The following is a 21,250-nucleotide window of genomic DNA, read 5'->3' on the forward strand; positions in this document are numbered from 1 at the left end:
AAAAATGAAGTTGTTTGTAGATAACAAGTTACTATCGACCTAGCCAATCATCTTATGTGTCATGATCGAAGTAAACACATGGAGAGGGTCGAATACAACATTTAGTTGTTGTGTCGAAGTCAAAATATAAACCTGTATGTTTTAGATTTCAGTTATAATTGTGTTTAGGTCGTAAGTTTGGACCTGAGCCTTGATCGCTTATAAATATACATATTATTGTAATAGTTAAACACAACAATATATTTAACATTAATAACAAATTTTGAAATACAATTTTCTCTCTTGTTCTTCTTTTCTTTTTCTTTTTTTTAAATCTTTTTTGTCACAACAAATTTTACACTTTTTCAAACGGATTGTCGGATCACATAATAAAAGATAAGAAAATGCAATCCAAAAAAAATTGACTTTGGGAGATATTATGGGTTGGGAAACACATTGTAAATATCTTGGATTATTTTTATGTTGAATTTTCATCTATTAGATTGTTTAGTATTAGCTATTTGTTTCACTTTTTCCCTTCAACCTTTGATTAGAATAAGCAACAAGTATAGGTGTTGCCCTTTTAATTAGAATAATCAACAAGTATAGATGTTGCCCTTTTAATTAATCATTAATTTATATACATGTTGTTGGACACATTAAAGTCCTAATTGTCTCTTCCAATTTTTGAATTGATTTAAAATATGGATAACAAGAACAAGATGGATTTAAAGGACATGCAACAAATGTAGGCACGTCGTTTTCTCAGTTTGGTTTTGTCTTCGTACAGCTATTAGTAATTTGAATGCATGTGATAACAAAGCCCCACACTCTTTTCACCAACCCATGATGAGTATATGGCTTTCCAGTTTCCACTCAATTAATCATGCAAGTCCATGCATATTAATTACTATATGTATATATGTTCGTATATGCTCGTGGCCACTATAGTGTATTATTTGATCCATTAATCTACCTTAAATAGCCAATTCTTCAAATTAAAGTACCAGAAATATAGATAGTGGATATGCACATGGACAAAACCATCGATACCACCTCTTTGGTACTTAGCTATACTTAATACTAATGCAATACAACCAGTCTAATTAATGGTGATAGTTAACTATAGTTTTGCTTTAAAAGTTAGAATACACTAGTACTATAAGAAAGTAGGAAAGTAGTTAGGGGTGGAAATAATTCAGACCAGACCGGTCTACAGTGACATGTAACCTAACTTACTTAAGGTCAGGTCAGATCAGACCAATTTAATAAAAAGATCAGGTTTAATTTTATTTTAAAATTATTAAATTACATAAGTTAGACTAGGCTATTAAAAAATTCTATGAAACCTTATAGGTCGGCCTATATTTTTATATATATTAAAAATATGCTAAATAAGTTGATCTATATGTGCATATATATTTAAAAAAAATTGTTAAATATGCAAACCTATATATATATATATATATATATATATATATATATATATATATATATATATATATATATATATATATATATATATATATATATATATATATATATATATATATATATATATATATATATTATAACAAAGGCTAAATAGGCCAGACTATATATGCATATAGGATCCAACCAAACCAAACCAATACGGTTTGGTTCGATTCGGTTGTTCAGTTTTTTACAAATATTTTATTGAGTCGTACATACACATATAGATGACAACATAACTTTATATTTAGTCATTCATATACTACCAAATTACAATAAAACTCATCATATTTAGAAAACAACTTCCCACATAATATGTATAAATTAGATTAGACAAAAGTGAAATAATAAACATAAAATTATAGCATAAAATGGTATAAAAATGTTATAATGAAACAAAAAAAAAAATAGAAGAGATGAGAGATTAGTGAAGATGAAAATGAAAGAACATAAGAGATGAGAGATTATAGAAGAAATGTGTGATAAAAATGAAATTGAAAGAGGGAACATTTGCATAAAAATGAGAAGGTGAAAAAGAAAGAATATAAGCTAGTAAAGATTAGAGAAGAAGAGGTAAGATGTATGTGAGGAAGATGGTGCAATAATTCTATGAGAGATTTAAAACCATAAGCGTAAGAATGAGAAAGTTGTTCGTAATCATAAGGCTAATGCATAATAGGTTTAGGTTTGGTTTGAATGTGAGTTAAGTAAAACATAATGTGGTTTGATTCGGTTTGTAAAATATAAACCGCAAATCAAACTGAACCATGCGGTTTTGTTAAATATGACCCATATAAATCCGAATCAAATGCGGTTTTTTGCGGTTTCGATTTGGTTTGGTTTGGTTTGCGATTTTCTTTCGGGTTGGTTTGGTTTTGAATACCCTTACTCATTATCATATTAACTCAAGTGAATAGTTATAGATTCAAAAGCCTCTATGTTAGATATTTTTTTTGTTAGATATTTTTGAATCTATTTGGGAAAAATTGTTAGTCTAATATTTACAATTGAACACTATTAATACTATATTTTTTATATTATTATGAAATTAATTTCTATAAATATATAAGTTATTTTTTCAAATATTTTTGAATTTATTTATCTACCCGATCAATCCAACCCAAACCAACTCGTTGTTTTTTGGTTCGGTTTGGGATTTACCGCAAAAATTTGTAAATCCAAACCAATCTATTTAATATTAATCGATCGAATTCTCCCAAAACCAAACCAAACCGGCCTGCGAACACCCCTAATTTTCATGTTTACGGAAGGGTAGTTAATGAGAGTAAAGTCTATTGCTTATATGTGTAAGATCGGCCTTTTATGGTCATTAATACTTTTTAAATGTTTTATCTATGTGTTAGAGTATATCGGTCAACAAGGTATGTTGGCATTGAATCGGCCTGTTCAGCTTAGTCCATTAAGTTGGACTAATCCAGTTTTATTCCAAGGGGAGGTTTGAAATAGAGACTGATTTTGTTTAATTTGAATCTAACCCGATTTATTAAATATGTACACAATTCTCCAAATATAAAATATTTAAAGATTCAATATTTTATGAAATAAAAAAAAAAAAATCTACACAATCTCCCAAATATGAGACATGTAATATCGAGATATTTTATGAGAAAAGATCACTTCTACCAAATTTCACACATTTAAAATTTCTTCCCTTCTTTAACTAAGTGCATGTTTGGTTTGGCTTTTGAAAAGGCCAAAAGCAATTCTAGAGGTGTAGAATCAATTCTGTGTAATTTTAAGATGTTTGGTTTGACAAAAGTAGAATTGATTCTGTCTCCAGAATTGATTCTACTTGAAGCTAGAATTTGTAGCTTCTGCCTCTAGAATTGATTCTGGATGATTTTTACACTGTAATTTATTATTCAACTCACTTTTACAAAAATGTATCCAAACATAAATCAATTCTGTTAAACTCAATTCTGCTAGAATCAATTCTACTAAACTCAATTCTACTAGAATCAATTCTGTCCACCGTCAATCCAAACACACCCTAAACATAGCACTTATTGTATGTATGGATTATCTTTCACCAAAAGCTAGCATAACAACAACTACAGTTTCTGATATAATTTTAAAGGAAGCCAAAAGAAGCAATTTAAATAATTTAGCCAAATGAGCCTTTTCGATCAAGCTTTTATAGGTAATAGAAAAGTTCACACTTTTGAAAAAAGTAGGGTGCAAAAGAGAAAGGTTAAAAAAAAAACCCAAAATAATGCATCAATAACAAGCTTTTGATGCACGAACTATAAAGCAATAACCCAAATAATTTTAAGTGAGATTTTTTTTCCTCAAGATGTATATAGGAGATAAGAGCCTGTAAATGTTTGAAGGATGAAAATGTGTGTACCAATAAAAAGGGAAAAGCTGCATCATCAATATCTTTTTGTATTTTCTTTATACATTATTGGACTTTACATTCTTTTTTAAGGGAAAAAAAAAGGAAAGGAATGGCTTTAGGAAATGGGGAGGGAACGTCCTCTCATGTCTCTGCTTACCAGTCCCATTCCAATAATTGTCCTCTTGTTCCATTTTTAGGAAAACCATGTTGGCCATTTTTCTCATATTTTTCTTTACACGTCATATTTGCTTATTAAATAATAATTTTTAACTTCTTGTTAACAATTAACTTCATTTTATCGGTGTTTAAAAAATATGGTATAATGAGATGGTCCATAACAATGATATTTTTATTGGTGTTTCAACAATTGTGAAAGAAATTGAAAGAAAAGAGAATATTTTAGTATGAAAATGATTTTTAGGTAAAATTAAAGGTGAACTCATGTACTTTTTTTGTTTGGATTCAAAACCCTATTATCTGGATTAATTCCTAGCGAATTGTTTTGATTTTGAAATTGATTTTGATATTTGGTTTTGGGTGTTTCTTTTAGTTGAATTTGATATGGGGGTAGTGGTTTTGTTGATTTGAGATCTAATTGAAATTTGGGTGAACTTTTCTGTTGTTTGGGCTTCTTTTCAATTTTGGGCTTTATTGTTGTTGTTTTCCTTTGGAATTGCTTAATGCACCTGTTCTGTTCTGGAATCAGAATTGTATGTTTTTTTGTGTAAAATCCTGAATCGATGGTGTTGAACTCTGATACGGCAGTGCGAGTAGACTCGCAAGGCTATCACTTCAACGCTTACGTCAATTCAAGATTCAAGAATAGTTAAAAGTGGAGATCAAAAAATGTACCTTGCATTTCACGTGACCTAAATTTTATACCTTGGGTCATGTGGATTGGATTCGAGTTGATTTGAGCATTAGCCATTTTAAGTCTTTGGTTGGTCCATAACAGTTGCCCTAATGGCTTTACCAGACACTGAGAGAGTCAAAGAAGCCTTCTTCGATTCCAGCCGCTTAAGGGTGCCATCTGATTCGAGTTAGAATGAAACGCTTGGAGCCTTCCTCACTCACATGTTTTCCGAGGAACTTCCTAGAAGGTCGTCCATCCAAATACTACTCCAAGTCAGGTCTCCTTAACTGTGAAGATCTTATCTATTAGGCTACCGAAAAGAAGATGTATCTTGTTGGTATAGGTAATACCAATCAATCCTTATAAGTCTTCCTTCAACCATGTCGTCCCTTTTCCTGCACACCTCAGGATCCCTCTCATTCCAATGTAAATTCGGCGACCACTCCTCGCCTTCTTCAGCCTCGAGTATTACATTCAAGTAAGTATAGATTGTAATCTAAGAGTGGGTGAATAAGATTTTCCTGATTTTTAGAGTTTTTAAGTGATGGTTCTTATGTTCTTATTTTTTCAGAAATATGTTAATGAACTTATGAAGTAAAGTGCAAAACTTAAATGCGGTAAAATAAAGAACACAAAGATGTATACTAGTTCCCCTTATCAACCAAGAGTACATCTAATCCCCTCATACCCCGTGAAAGATTTTCACAATTGCTAGATCTTTGTACAAGCCTCACACCAAGACTTATCCTACAATCTTCTAACAACAACAAAGAAGCATACTACTTCTTTGATTTCACAAAAACACCAACAACTATGTTGGACTTTGAATCACCCCATTTTAAAATACTTTTTCCAGCAAGTAGAAAGGCAATCTTTCCTATTTGCAAAAACTTGTAGAAAGTACAACCATTTCCCTTACAGATAAAATCACCACACATTTAGTGAATAAAATACATCAAATAGATAAAAATGAATACAAACACTTTGGGATGCTTTCCAATATCTTGAAATTTAATTTTCTCTTTGAATGAAAAATTCAAGAATATATAAACATTAAGTGTTAAAGGGTTTATGAAACTTTTTTCTCAATGGATGAAAATTATGCAATAAAAGTTTTTAAGTCATTTTTGTATGAACACTTGAAAAACCAGTAAGAATTATTTTAAAATCATTTTTTGAAAGAGGTAATTTTGATTCATGACAACGCTTAGAAAATATTCATGATCAATTGACATTGATTTGATAAAGGTATGATGAATGTGTACAAGGAAAATGTATGACAATAGTTTGGAACTTTTCCACAAGTTGTAGAGGTAAACAGATTTAGCTTCCTTGCACTGTACAAAAATTTGAAATTTTGCACTAGGTAAATCGATTTACTCATGAGGAAAACAAATCTACCTTCTCAAAATTTTCACAAAATTGTTTTGGCAAAGAGAATGTAAACAAATTTACATATATCGGTAAATTGATTTACCTAGTCAAAAACTTGAAAATTTGACTAAGTAAAAAAGCTTTTGAATGTGAAACATGCAACAAAGTTATGGCAAACTTAGAAGAGTTTAGATGAAATTTTTTAAGAAACTAAAGCTTATAAACTATGAATTGCACATTCTACCTTGGTCTATGATCTAATTCTATTAAATCCAAAAATTTATGCAAACTTGATACTTAATTTCAATATTTTTCTTCTTTGATCTTTCTTCAATGAAAAGGTTTTATTATTCATTAAAACTTAATCCAAGATAGATAAAAAACATCTTTTCACAAGTCTCGGTAGCATCCGTGCAACAACACTTCTCGGAAGCGGTTCTTTCTATATTTATCTAGATTCGTGATGAATACTAACTCCGATTTGAGAAGATTTATCTAAGGACTTCTTCAGTAGAGACATACCTAAAACTCTATTCGGTTGGAGGAGAAATGTAACATGATCGATCCTTGCTCAGTGAATCTGAATTTGGATCTGAGAGGGTCTATCAACCATCCTTGGTGGGAGTTAGAGATCAAGATTCCTACCCCATTTATACTAAAACTAAGCCTGACTGGTCATAACTCCATAGATCTGAATCCAGGCTTGAGGAAATATACTAGTGTCTTCTCACTGTGGCTTGAGATTCAGATGAATGATCGATCGGAGTTGGATCAAAGTTTGATGAATCCAAATGTCGTAGATTTGAGATATTGACTTCGTGAGACCTCGATTTCTTCATCAGATACGCTTTCGAATTCCAAATCTGAGAATCGGGCTTGACCTCATGGAAATTGTAGGAATCAGAAGTCGATTTTCACATATGGCGTCATTATTATGTTGTGGAACCAGAAATGGAGAAGATGGTTGAAGCTACGATGGAGCAAAGCTTCCTAAGTGATTTAGTGATGCACCACTTCAGACTGAAGGTTGCAATCTTGATGCTTCTCAAATTAGAGATGTTGATCTTGTATTAGCATTGCTAATTTCTAGTTCGGTGGACCAAAAAGAAGGTGTCTGCATGGTTAGCACACCAACACCCAAGTCAGTCTAGGGTTCAAGATAAACATAATGAAAGTCGAGATTAGAGATTGTGTACCTGAGAACCCCTTGTGAATGTATTTATACCTTGGGCTCAATGGAGCGGACATGATAAGTGGGGCTTATCTTATTAGGCCGTTGTCCAACACGGAACAAAGGTTAATGTCCTTTTTTTACGAAGGTTAATGTTCGGGCCAATTTGATTTATATAAACGTGTCAGACCTTCCCTATTTCCTTTTCCTTCCATACCAAGTTCGTTACTTCTACTACATTGCATTCAAGATTAAAACATCAATCAACCTCTAATCCACTTTATTTAATTGCAAATCACCGACTTCTCACGTTCGATAAGTTTCTTTTTTTCTTTTATTTCTTTTCTTTTGTGATGCATTAATTTGAAGTTAAATGTATAATAGGTTGTTTATGGTACATTAGGACGCATATTTGGTTGTTTAGTGAGGCATGCATTTAGATTTTTTGGATGTTTGCAATTTATAGAATGTTTGCATGCTCTATTTATGTGTTTTTATATTTTAGCTGGTACGGAAGTTAACTTCGGAATTTTCCTGATATGCATTGCTTGTTTGATTTTTCTATTATGTCTCCTTGGTTTGACTTATTTGATTATGATATGTTTACTAGTTTAATTAAAGGTAAAAAAATTGACAACCAAGAAAGATTGAGACATGGTAGATTGGTTCAGCATGCTTTCGTTTAGAGGGAAAAAGCTAGACCTTATCGTCTGATGTTGGTGCCACGTAATTTGATGCATGAGCATCATCTTCCAGAGTGTCCGTGTCTCCAGCATCGTCCTCCTGGAGACATGAGTCTCCTTTTGTTATCCATGATTCCCCATAAGTCCAATTTGCTGCTTTTGTTCCTGGTATTTTTCCAGGAGGCCCCTCAGACACGTCACTACTTTATATGTATGTTGACCATCCTTCTAGGAACGTGTGAGATAACGAGGTAAAATAAATTTGTACTTATTATTTTAAACATATGTGTTATAATATTTGAACTTTCTGATTATGATGTTTTTTTACATCACCGTAAGTCATTAAAATGAATCAACCACGATAGAAAGATTTTAAAGTTATCGCAACGTGATGAACCATGGTTTTAGGATGTCGTGGAGCTATTTGGGTTGTAATATTTGTGAAGGACTTAATATACTTATACTAACTATGGTTTGTTGTCTTCTTTCGTGGAGAGATGACACTCAGAGATGTCATTATTTCATCTTCCAATTAGTGAAATATGCATCACATTTGATAATGTGTCATCCCTCATACATCTCCCAATCACTAGAAGATTATTAAGTTACTCCAAAATCATTAGACTTGATGCATTGGACATGATGGTGCAATATTTGGGAGATATCCAGATGATACCCAGCGATAGATAGATGACACTAAAGGATGTCATGTCATGTTTGGATTTTTGGAGAGGTTGCACAAATACCACTTGAATGCGGCAATTAAGGCTTATGGAGATGATGCACAGGAACCACGTCATTGAGTATGTGCATTAAGGTCATACCTTATATATCTAGTTGACATGTCCTTATTTGTGAATAAAAATGCATAATATATCAATGTCATCTACCTGAGATACTTCATTAACTTGGAGAGGATTCATATGTACAATTGTAGAGCCTCTCATTTGGTTTACTTCTACTCCAAGTTAGGTAAAGCTTATTTACGAAAGAGTAGACAAATGACAACAAGCAACGCCTTATTTACGGTAATATATTTGTATATTTACTGTTACTATTTCATAAAAATTGTGTTACATCGTTACTAATACTTTATCTGAGCCATTGTTAGGCTTGGATCCTCCAGCAATTTCCATGTCTTTCCAGTTAGGCATAGGTGGATGACTACAACGACGTTTTGCCACGTGTTTTCTCTTTCATCCCACTTATAGGGAATTAGGCCATCAATTCGTTAAGAGTTTATCTTGACTACGTCTCGACATAATAAATAAATTCACACAGTACGACAATCACCGTGAGACACCCCCCTTCAATGAGAAATCATGTTACTCAGGATAACTGGCATGTGTGTCATGACTGGTGTATCCGCATCAACCTGAGCAAGTCATGCGCTAGTACGGGTATCTGCAGAATATTCCTAGAGCCCCCACCGTTGTTGTTCCTCCCACAATTCGCCACAAAGATGTTAATGAGATCTTTGTGAATTACCATGATCATTTGGTCCCAAAGGATGTATTTAGTATGTCAGCTCCTCAACCATGGAGTACTATATTCGACTACATCAAATGATTTTTTAGAGTGTCACACTCTTACATGACACGAGATGTAGAGGGATATTCGCTTAGTCAACTCATTAGGAGATATTATAAGAGGAACGGACTAGAGAGGACCATGTTGTTAATGTGTTGTCGACCTGTCAGCGTATTGTGACTACTAGAAGAGCGGACATTAAGAGAGGGGAGTTAGAGGAAGACGCTTTTGGGAGGGCCACTATAGAGACTATGATAGTCGAGGTACGACATGTCTTGCAGTACATGAGGCAAAGGAGGAACCAGGGGGTCAAATATACTCACTAGTTCTTCTTTTTTTTTTTGTATTTTGATCATTTTTATTTCTGGGGTGTATATTTGTGATAGACGTATGATTTACATTTCATTTTATATATGATATTTTGATTGAATTGCATAACAGTATGGTTTGATTGAATGACAATTATATATACTTTGTATAAATTGCTTAAAATATAAAGTTTACCAAAATATGTCAAATTTATCACAAAATTATTGCCCTAAGAGAAAAATTTATTATTCTAAGGGTTAGTATGGAATTTAACTTCCATATTTCCCCTAAATTGTGAAATAAATACACTATCATTAGTTCAAACTGTAAATAATAGTTAGTCTGAAAGTTAACCAACGGACTCACCAGATTAACTTTCTTACTATTTTTTTTTAAAATAGAAATGACTCTTATGATATATGTTTTTTTTTTCAAAATTGAAATGACACACATAAAATATTTTGATATGTATGGGTTCATATTATTTCAAAGATATTTTCAAATTTAATAAAGATGGATCTTCACCACTAAAAGTGATAAGGCAACCCCGGATCTTAGAGGTTGATATATAAGTCATATCTTTTAAAGACCAATGAAATAATTCATGGAGCCCATCATGACCCAACAATATCACATCCTTAATTTTGATCTTTTTCATCAAGTGTGCTACTTAAGAAAGAGAAAAATCTTAGCACATCATCTTTGGCGAAGTAGGAATGAATTATACAAGTAGACATCACATATGTGACGTACACGTGCAAACAGAAAATCCTAAATCTTAAGTCATCAAATTGCCCAAAGAAATCAAGTTGGTCCACTGGCTAATTTTCTAAAGAGAAAAAACACAATCTTGTAAACCACTTATCCTATCAATCATTTTGTCGTTTAAGAAACAATAAAACACACACTATTATTCACATAACTTTTGTGCTTTTCGTTTGTATTTTCTGTCACACTAAACATCATTTTCCTAAATATATGCAAGAGGATGGAGTATTATAGACACATTTATATACATGATGAACTCATTAAGCATAGTATCTATTCTTCTTAATATACTATACGTTGCAAGTTGCAGAAGAATTAGGTGAGATATTATGCAATGCAATATTCATGAAATTCCCTATAGGGCAATCTCTTATAGTTGTTAGAAACTTAGGGACCATTTTCCCTTTACTTTAATGCATTATAATGCACTTTGTTAGTTTGTCATTTCATGCTACTGTCAAAAAAAAATATTAATGAAATTTATATGTAAAACACACGCAATCTTTATATCTATGTTATTATACATCAAAGTTGTACTTGCACAGTTCCAAACAAAAGCACAGAACCACACAGAAAAAGAATCATACAAGAAACACAAAGCAAGCATGATCTTCGTACCCCCTAGTGTTTATCCTAGGAAATGAAGGATCAAGTTACAAAAGAATATTATGAAAAAAGGAAAATATTCTGTTTTCAACTATCGAACAAAAAGTAAAATGAACAACTGTTATATACACATGGTTTCTTTGAGAAAAAAAACAAAATCCAAAACTTTACTTCACATCTTGTCCCCTAAGGCTGCTGATTTGTATCAGTTGCTGTATCAGTTGCTTTGTTAGACCATTGAAACTCAATTTCTAGATTCCTTGGGGGTCCACTTTTACTTGCAGGCAATAGAGTGTATTCGCCCGCTACGGCTCCAAGCATTACCACTCGATCAATTTGGATTGTTACTTTCCCAAATTTACTCTGTCGACAAATTGCAATATAAGCGTTAAGTGAAAGTGTAAAAGCTAGATAGTTGAAGTTGAGAACTCATACTCTATATACTGCAATAATTAGTTTTCAATTGCACTTACCTTTCCCACTTTGCTCTTGTTTTTGCAAGAAATATGAAGTTTTTGGCCTTTTGGAGGACTCTCAAAAGACCATGTAAAGCTCTCGTCCCACTCCGGATTAGGGCCCGTTGAGACCACCTGATCAGCACATCATCATCAATATCAGTAATTTAGTATATCCAAATTCCAGCGACGATGTGTACTCAAAAAAAGTTTCATAGCAAAACATGAAAAAAATTGAAAGAAAATAGGTAAGTTTGAAAAGTGAAAACATAAAAAAACAAAAAATGACCTTGGTTAGCCTCGGGGGATTATGGCCAAGTGTAATCTTGCAGTAAACACTAGGGACTCCAACAGACTGTTTCATATTGTTACCGCGCTTGACAATCACCACCAATGTCCCTGGCAAACACTGTAATAAAAATTCTGCCTTCTCCTGAAACCGAGGCGGGCCAGACTGAATTAAGTACTGCAAGAAGGGAATAGCATCTGCAGCTGCAATTGACTGAGCTCTTGATACTTCTGCAGGACATGCTGACCAAGCTTGTCGGAGCAGGAAAAGTGCATCCAAGGCAGCTTCCTGACAAGCCTCTGAACCTGTCTTTAAGGATGTTACCAGATGGGGAATGCTAAGAGTTGCCGGTTCGGTTGCTCTTAGTCGTGGAAAGTTGCTAAATAAAGAATTTAATGCTTTCAGATATTCTTCGTTCACAGTTCCACTCGCCCATAAATCTTTTTCAATAGTAGCTGCAAGAACACCAAACAAGTTTTAGACCATACTTAAACACGTAAAATCTGAAGAGACGTGATATTAATATATTTTAGAATACTTTGATGTATTATTAGAGTATCATAGTATATCTCACCAGTGATTGCTCTAACAGTTTCGCTAGAAGCATACTCTTGAATAGTATTGTTTGAGAACAGAAGTTTAATAAACATTGCAGCCTGAACAGAAGTTTCAGGATTACTTGAACCTATCAGATCCAATACAACCTGAACACCACCGGCCTCTGCAACCGCTCTTCTATTTGATCGATTGTACATCACAAGATTTTGCAAAGCACATATGGCTACAACTTTCATTTCTTCTGTCGGTTGGTCTTCAAGAACGTTCACTAAAGCACGACAAGCAGAAACCGCATCACCTGTTCGAGCAAGAGCCTCGTTCTGGAACAAATCCCCAAGGGCCAAAGTTGCCAATAACCTTGCGTGTTGTGCTTGGGTTTGCGGGTCCAAGAGATACTGTGATAACGGTAAGATGGCTGATTTAGTAACTTTTGTTTCTCTGATCTTAACGTTGTTCAGCAATACTTCTAAGAGTCGTGCAGCGATTTCCTCACACTGGTGAGCTCTTAGGAGCTCCAAGAGAGCCTCTATTGCACCACTTTCGGCCATAGATTCTGCACTAGTTCCATCATCACTTTCCAAAACCAGAAGCGCATTTAACGCACCGATAACTGTGCTCTCTGAGCCAGATCGAAGCAACTTCACCAACACAGCAACGGGCACTTCCAAGTAGAATTCTGAGCTAAATTGCAGAATACTTGACAAAACAGATGCAGCGGATTCCCATAAAGCATGTGGAAGCGAAGGATCAGCTTGCAATATCACTTTGGAAATCTCAACAACACCACCCTCTTTGGCAATTTCGTTTGGCCATGTCAGTGCAATACTAACTAGCGCCTTTACAGCTCTCTGCTGCAATAAAGGTATACCGGAACTGAGAATTCTTATTAGAGGGGCAATTACTTTCGGTGTCACTGGATCCTTCTGAAAGTGTTCTTCTAGGAGAAGATGTGAAAGCAGCTCAGCAGCCAACTGTTGCACTACTGATATCGGTGAATCAAGCAAAGGGATAAGTGGTTCAATAGCTTTGCGAGAAGTCAATGAATGGTCAGCACGGCACTGTGGATGTTCTACGATATTAACCAAAACCTGCATTGCACTGTGCTGTCCGTCGGGTGCAAAATCGTGCCTTGCCAACAACAAAAACAAGGGTTCAACAACTTTGGCGGCCAATGGTCCTTTAGCTATGGTAGCATTATTTGTTAATATACGCAATAGTTCTGCAAAAGCTGCACACAAAAAATCAGGTGCTTCGTGTAAGATGTCAAGTATGCTTTCAATGACTCCAGCTTTTACCATTTCCATTTTACAAGCAGGTCTGTCTTTTCCTAACTTGACCAGAGCTCTGGAAATGGCCTCGTGAAGTACAAAGTTTCTACCAGACAGTAGACTAACAAGAGGGACAACTGCACTGTGTGTGGCAACTAATTCAGCCAGTTGCTCATCATCAACGAGCCTATCCAACGCCCGAACAACTGAATGATGAGCAGGACTGAACTCGGTTGCAAGGAGAGAGACTAGTGGTTCAACACATCGTGTAGCAGCCGCTGTGGACCGAATCCTTGTATTTCCAAAAAGAGCACAACATAACTCAGCAGCATCCCCTATCAGGTCAATTGAACAATTCGACGAAAGGATCCTATAAAGAACATCCACTGCATTCATTTCAACATCTGCAACAGCAAGTGCTTTAGATGGGTTTTCACTCAGTAACCCAATCAATGCAGCAATTGCAGCATGCTGCTCCTTTTCTGAACCAGTGTTAAGAATTTCTACCAAGGGTTGAATAGCTTGTCGAGCAATCTCAGCATTTCTAATGTGGTCAGCAGAAAATAAACTTTCCAATGCTTTTGCAGCACTAAACCTTGCAGCTCTTCCTCCTAATCGTAGGACAGCTATAAGTTGGTTAACAGCACCAAATGCAGAGTCATGTTTTCGTATATCAGCACTACTAAAGAGAATTCCTAGCAGATCTGTAGCAGCTTCTTCGGTTGCGTCTTGTGGACCAAGGGAAAGATACTTTGTAAGAGCCTCTAAAGCCCCAGATTCTACCATTAAAGTCTTATTTGACGGACAATCTCTGCCAAGCTGAGTCAAAATCCCGAGAGCTAAAAATGGTGCCCCTGGGCGACCCGGAATTGGTTTGAGAAGATCAACTAGGGCAGGAATTGCCTTTCGAGAAGTAGCACCAACTCTTATATCATCAACTCTAAACAACCTCTCTAGAGCCACTTGATCAGGATAACGCACCAAAGCAAACTCCTCTGACAATTCCAGAAGATTCTGCATATCAGTATCAGCACGGCCAAGCAAAGAGATAAGTCCGCCTGCTGCCCCAGAATTCGCCACAGACAGAAGTGTTCCCCTGCTACCATTGCAAACAAGGCTCGCTATTGATTGTGCAGCAAAATATTTGTTCGCCGATTCATCTGACTTCAATAAATTGGCAAGTGCCGGTAAAGACTTTATGGTTGAATGTGCCCGTATGATATCTCTGTCTTGAAATAATATTGCCAACAACAAAGCACAAATCCACATGCTGCTATCTTCTTTGTATTCAGTCTGCATGTTCACCATAAAGAAGCAAAGTTTATATACACATATAACATAAAGTAGAGTAATTTGTGGTCTTACTATTTCACACCTTAAGAGGTTTCGTGCATTTTTCACTATTAAAACTAAGGATGCATTTATGTGCAAATAAGTGAATATTTACTAGGAAAAATCAGAGCTCATCTCATGTCCAACACCCATACAACACATCTTTCAAAACTCTGATAAGTGTCCCAAAAAATGTGTTGAAGTAATGATCATCACTGTGGGTTAAATATGTGTTGAAGTAATGATGATCAATATGGGTTAAATATGTGTTGAAGTAATGATGATCAATGTGGGTTTAAACACATTAAATGTAATTACAACATTTTTAGCATATTTGATAGTTGATGGATGAATGAAGGTGAAAGACGATCATATTTTGTTTTAGATTTTTTTTACTCAAACAAATTGCTCAACTTTGGGGCACAATTAATATATTTTATAAATAAAAATGCATATTTTATTATATTTTTTGTTTAAAAAGCTTTCAAAAAAGATACTGATATTAAAAAATATTAGTATATACAATATAACATTAATACTTTGACTCTTTTCTTTCTTCACAGTCTCCCTCACTTTTTTAAATACTTCTTGTTGTCTCATCCTATTAACTCATTTGATTCTCTTGGTTTTCTACTGTGCACGATAAAAATCCATAATGTCTTCTACTCTATAAATACTATAATATCTCCAACTAATATGTTTCAGAAGATGAAAAAAAGTCACCTTAGTAAATTCTATGCAATTTAAGTGAGAAAATGATCAAATGCAATGCTAGATTACAGAAGTTCTGAAACTTGGTAGCTGCAAGTAATAATTAAAAACTCGGTGTACTAAAGCTGATTTTAGACAAAAAATTCAAATGGGGGGAGTTGGAAGAGTTAAGATATAATTCTTCCCTATCAAGTAATAACTAATATCAGAGTCAGATGGACTGCCTGTTTCACTTTTCTCCATAGATAGGTAAAAGTTGCTTGAATACCTGAGAATACTGTGAGTAACAATTTGAGATCTTGTCGGCAAGAACATCAATTGCTCCAGCCTTCATTATAGCAGCTTTATTTCTTTCATCATGACAGGCAAGAATAGATAGCAACCATATAGCTAAGTCAACACCATATATAATGGAAGTTCCAGTGTTGGATTCCCGGCCGTTGGCCTCTTCTTGTGTACGCCTGCATATGCTGATGGATTCCTTGTCATCATCATCACCATGATTACCAAAAGAAGACTGTGTAGAGATAAGGATATCAACTAGAGACTGAATAAGGTTGGCAGACAAGTTTGATACATTGATATTCTCCACCAGTCTCTGATGATTTAGTTTTGCAGCACAAATAAGAAGCGCAACTCCACCAATTTTGACTTTTACATTTGAGGAATTAATTACCCTCTTAGCTATTGAAGATATACATCCAGAGGCAGATGCAACAGTATCTCCTAAAATAACAGGCTGATCTTTACACAATCGAGATAAAATCTCAATTGTTTTATCTTGCAATGTCGGTGTTGAATTAACAATGCAGAGTACTATTGGGATTATGCTTTGAGGGAATTCAGCTAAAACTGCACATGCTGGTTTAATATTTGCACCAGTCTCTTCTGACCTGGAAAGAATGGCAAGTGCTTCTAGAGCCTCTGATGTGGAAACAGATTCATTGATAGAAGAGTCCAAAAAGGACACTAATGCAAGAACAGTGCCGGCGCGATTCACACAATCAGTAACAGCATTATCAACTTTCTGAGAATGTAAGAGGCGAGCGATAGCTGCTGCAGCACGGGTTTTTCCAGAGTTTGTGCCTTCACGTAATACTCGGGTGGCAGGCAAGATAACTTCTTCTAGAACAACTTTCTTTGCTATTTCAGTATCCAAAATAAGATTCGCTACAGCACCTATAGCCATCTCTGCCACTTCCAAAACTGAAGAGTTAGCTAGAGCAACTAGGGTGGTCAATGTATCTCTAGCAAGAGCTGCTACATCCTTGTTCTCTTTTATGGAAAGAAATATTGAAGCCAGGCAGTTTGAGGACTCCATTAGGATACTTTCGGATTCAATATTAAGCAATTTCATGGCTGAACAAAGAGTTCTGACAGCAACGCTACTTTCACGCAAATCTTTCCTTGCTTCGAAAATTTCAGCCAGAACTGATGCAGATTTTGCCTGAGTTTCTTCCTTGGTAGAGCTCAATAACATTATCACAGTGTCAAATGCATCACCGGCGGCACTACCTTCACGTAAAATGTCGCTAAGAGGAGCAACACAAAGCATACTTCTCAGAGCATCTAAAATATATACTTTCGAATCAGGAAGGTCGCTAGTCAATAATGCTGTAAGCTGACTAATAGTTGTAGTATCAGATTTATGAATTAAATGATTTATGGTCTTTGCTGCAATATCCTTCCCATTAGGACTTCCGTTTTTCAATAGCCACAACAATGCAGGAACAGCATCTGCGCTTTCAACACAAGCACGTATATCTTCACTATGATTGCACAAATTCTTAAGGATTCTTGCCGAATCTTCCTTTGCTTTTGCAGATCCTGTCTCCAAAATTTGAACAAGCGGAGGTATACCACCAGCAGCAGTAATTGCCCATTTACTTTCATCATTTTCATTAGATAAAAGGCAAAGCAATGCAACTGCACATTCTTGCTGCTGTTCTGATGAAAGGCCGAGAAGAGATATCAATAGTTGAACTCCTTCACGACCCTGAAGTGCCCGCCATAGACTGCCTTCACTTTTGCACAGTGTCAACAGAGCTTTTATAAGCTCATCTTGCACTTCATTGGCAGCCATTGTTATCAAACCAACAAGCAAATGTTTTGCGTCGGAGTTTGCTAGTTTAGTTGAGAGTACGGAATTACCGTATAAACTAGCTAGAGCCTCAATGGTCCGTTCTAGCACAAGGAAAGGCAACCGAGGTTTGAATTGTTTGAGTAACGTCTCTTCAACCACCAAAGGATCTGATGGTTTGGTACATTCGGCCTTGTTATCATATATCATAAGAGCTGATGCTATAGCTCCTAAAGTGTCGGCAATTTGTGTTGGAGAAGAGCATGACTCGAGGCTTTGACCAAGGCTAGATATGACATAAGACAAACCACCAGAGATATTTGCTAAAGCACACATAGCATTCTCTTGTAATGCTTGAGCACACTCACCCTGCATGAATTCTTTCGAAGGAGCTATGGTAGCATTGATCAGAGCAGGAATGCCATTAGAACTGGCTATCTCCCGCCTCGCCTCTTTGCACTGAGAAGATAGAGATTTAAGAGCACCAGCTGCTTCAGCTCTAACAAGGTCTTCATTACCGGGGCCTAACAGTTTCAAAAGTTGTTTAGTCACCTCTGCACTCAACACCTTCGAACAAACCGATGCATCCTCCATCATTACAGAAGCAAGTAAAAAGCAAACACTGGCTAAAGAGCTAGGCTGCCCTGTTGCCAATAACTTCACTAATATGTCCACTCCTCCAGATTGAACTGTTGAGCTCCAGAATCCCTCAGCACTGCTGGAGAGATTTTTCAATGTTCCTGTCAATAAACTTTCAACTACATTTTCGATTTTCAGGCCAGCTCGCAACTGCTCCCAAAGCACGGGTACTACTCCTTCAGTTGAAAATATTTTGGAACCAACGTGATCTTTTGCGCCACCTTGAGAGACAGCATATATAGTCTTTGCAGCGGCAATTCGCCCTTCAGTAGAACTGGATTTCAGGAGACCAAGCAATGGAGGAATACAGCCTCCAAGCAAGACCTTCACCCTCAGTTCATTTTCTTTACAAAGTGATCCCAAAACAGTTGCTGCCTGGATCTTCACATTCAACGAACCTGACCGGAGAAGAGAAACAAGCACTGGAACTGCCTGGGAGTGAGATCCAACAGCACTAAAGGCATTTTCACGCATATCTATAAGATCCAATAACTGCCTTAAGGAATACTCTTTCTCATGCACAGATGACGAGCTCTGGCGCAGCTGCTCAATGCATTGGGCAACACTAGCCAATGTCCCATCTGGATCCTCCATGCTGCTACTACGATCTCTGCAAGTGCAACCAGGTAAGAACGTAAAATGCCAAAATTTGGTGCACACAAATTTTATTATTGATAGTTCTTAAATCAAAGCATTAAATTCAGATGATTCTTAATGCAGATAGTTATCTTCTATGATATAATATTCTTTAACAAAAAAATATTTTACTTTTGATAATACCACTAATCCAAGAGGTACCCACATGTGTGTTAAACACGTGCCTTATTTGGCTGCAAACAGAAGAATAAACACTAATGCAAAAAATGTATCAACTAAAAGAAGTTACATTTTACATTTGGGACACATTGGATGTAATTAATCATTGATTTTATTAGATTCAAAATTACTCATGTATGAAGAAAAAAAAGGTATATTTGAAGTTGTAACATAAAACCAACCTCAATCCCATTTTCAAAACCGAATGGGGAGTTGGAGGCTCTGAATCTTGAGCCTTCCCGTCACCATTCCTTTCCTGAAAAAACAAAGGTGGAGAATATTAAACAATATGTCTTCATATATTTCTTAATACTTCAACTAAAATATTAAAATAACAAATACAGAACCATGGCTATAATATAAAAAGATATCCTTTTACTTCTTTTTTTCTCTGTCCTACTCACAAAGCCAGTGAGGGGTGAAAAACTAAGTAATGTGTTCTATAAGAAAGAGGAGATAAAACAGGAGATCAGGTTCTAACGGGCAAACGTAAACCAATGTATATTACAACTTTATGATCATATTCCTAATCAAGAAAATTAAATATTTTCCAGTTTTTCCCCACCCAACAAACTGATATTCTATAATGAATGTTTTTCCCCAGCATGAGATGTACAGTTGCTAATGTGATCTATTCTACAATAAATATTTCTTGTCATTTTCTCATAACTGTACTTCTCTCAATCTACAAAACTATCACAGATATGTTTCTAAGGGACAAATTTAAGATAAGTAGCAGGAAAGTGGGGACTATATTGCTGAATAAAATCTAATATTTTCTTTAAACTTTCTAACATTGTCAAGCATCTAGTCTAGCAGAAAACCAATCTGAATTATACAGATAATATCCAGATGTAACCAATTAATAATAAGATCCATAAATTGCATACTACATGCTAACACTGATCATACCATAACCTTGTTAAAGTTTCAAACTTCACGAATCCCAAATTGTATGAAGGAAAAAAAAAAGAAATTTTTATGTATGAAGGTACCAACCAGATCAGTGGAAGCATGGCTGCCGCCATTGGCCGCAAGCCTCCAAGATGATAGTGTGGTAGCCAGCTTGTTCTTCTTCTCTTCACTTCAGTCAAAATTGATGAGAACCTCGTTCAGATCTACACTGAAGAGACACTCTTCAAAGGCTCTTCCTACTCAAAACACACAAATAAGCCAAGTCAAAAACATGAATTAGAATGTAAATCACAAAATCTGAAGCAGAAACAAATCATCAATGCAAAAACAACAATCTGATCCAAAATAGCACTGAAATAGTAATGCAAGTTAAGTGTATGATGAAAGTACTGAGTAGAAATAGAAGTAAGCAATGCAAATTTGGAACCTTGAGTGGAATGAAATGCATCAATCTGTGTCAATTGAAATGGATTTTTGGTAGAAGATAAGAAGAGAGAGATTAGAAGAACAAGACCCTTTGGTTTAGGTAGGAGAAAGAGAAAGAAAAATATAGTAGTAGCTTTAGTTTTAACTTTGGGAGTAATTTGATTGTGTCTTACGTTTCTATGTTACTAATTTCTATGTTGATGATGTTATGGAAGATGTTACAGTAAGGAGTGACTGGATCTGATCGGTCCACCGACAACTGCCAAGTCGAAGCTCGGAGCTTTTTAGCTGACAGGTTGGAGTCGGCTTCACATTCACTACACTTAAAGAGATCAAGGAGTAAATAAATATACACTAAAAACAATGCTACAAATATATACACTAAAAACAAAGTTGGAGAATATTAAACAATGCTACATTTATTTATTCAATATATCTAAAAAAATCTTTTTTTATAAATGAAACTTGAGGTAGTAGTTATTATTCTATGAAGAGATAGTAGGGGTGGCAAACGGGCATTTCCGTTCTGTTTATATTAAAAAATTTATTATGTTTATGTTAAAAAAAATTTAATGTATTGTTTATGTTATGTTATCAATGTTTGAATTATGGTATTTTGAGTTTGTGAAATTGGTGTATTTTTAGTCTGTTTTTCT

General features: G+C 35.2%; 1 protein-coding gene across 3 annotated transcripts; it reads right to left on the reverse strand.

Moving 5' to 3' along the window:
• Nucleotides 1-10,978: 10,978 nt before the first annotated feature.
• On the reverse strand, nt 10,979-20,927 carry LOC131641744 (protein CELLULOSE SYNTHASE INTERACTIVE 1-like). Of its 3 annotated transcripts, none has more exons than XM_058912049.1 (8): nt 20,596-20,927; nt 20,253-20,404; nt 19,436-19,509; nt 15,987-19,047; nt 12,424-14,968; nt 11,850-12,304; nt 11,579-11,695; nt 10,979-11,468 (listed from the first exon to the last, which is right to left on the reverse strand). In XM_058912049.1, the coding sequence occupies exons 3-8, from the start codon at nt 19,444-19,446 to the stop codon at nt 11,292-11,294; spliced, it is 6,366 nt and encodes a 2,121-aa protein (XP_058768032.1). In that variant the 5' UTR covers nt 19,447-19,509; nt 20,253-20,404; nt 20,596-20,927; the 3' UTR covers nt 10,979-11,291. The 3 variants fall into 3 exon arrangements, with proteins under 3 accessions (XP_058768032.1, XP_058768033.1, XP_058768034.1); XM_058912050.1 differs by having other exon boundaries at nt 20,559-20,927; XM_058912051.1 differs by having other exon boundaries at nt 20,768-20,924.
• Between the last annotated feature and the right edge of the window lie 323 nt (nt 20,928-21,250).

This window comes from Vicia villosa, unplaced genomic scaffold (assembly GCF_029867415.1).
Source record: "Vicia villosa cultivar HV-30 ecotype Madison, WI unplaced genomic scaffold, Vvil1.0 ctg.004003F_1_1, whole genome shotgun sequence".
NCBI lineage: Eukaryota > Viridiplantae > Streptophyta > Magnoliopsida > Fabales > Fabaceae > Vicia > Vicia villosa.

What these genes read in the sequence shown, in the direction of transcription:
- LOC131641744 (XM_058912049.1), bottom strand. An exon ending in AACTGTTAGAGCAATCACTG is followed by an intron (nt 12,305 to 12,423) that starts GTGAGATATACT and finishes GTGTTCTTGCAG; the next exon opens with CTACTATTGAAAAAGATTTA. An exon ending in ACAAGAGCAAAGTGGGAAAG is followed by an intron (nt 11,469 to 11,578) that starts GTAAGTGCAATT and finishes ATTTGTCGACAG; the next exon opens with AGTAAATTTGGGAAAGTAAC.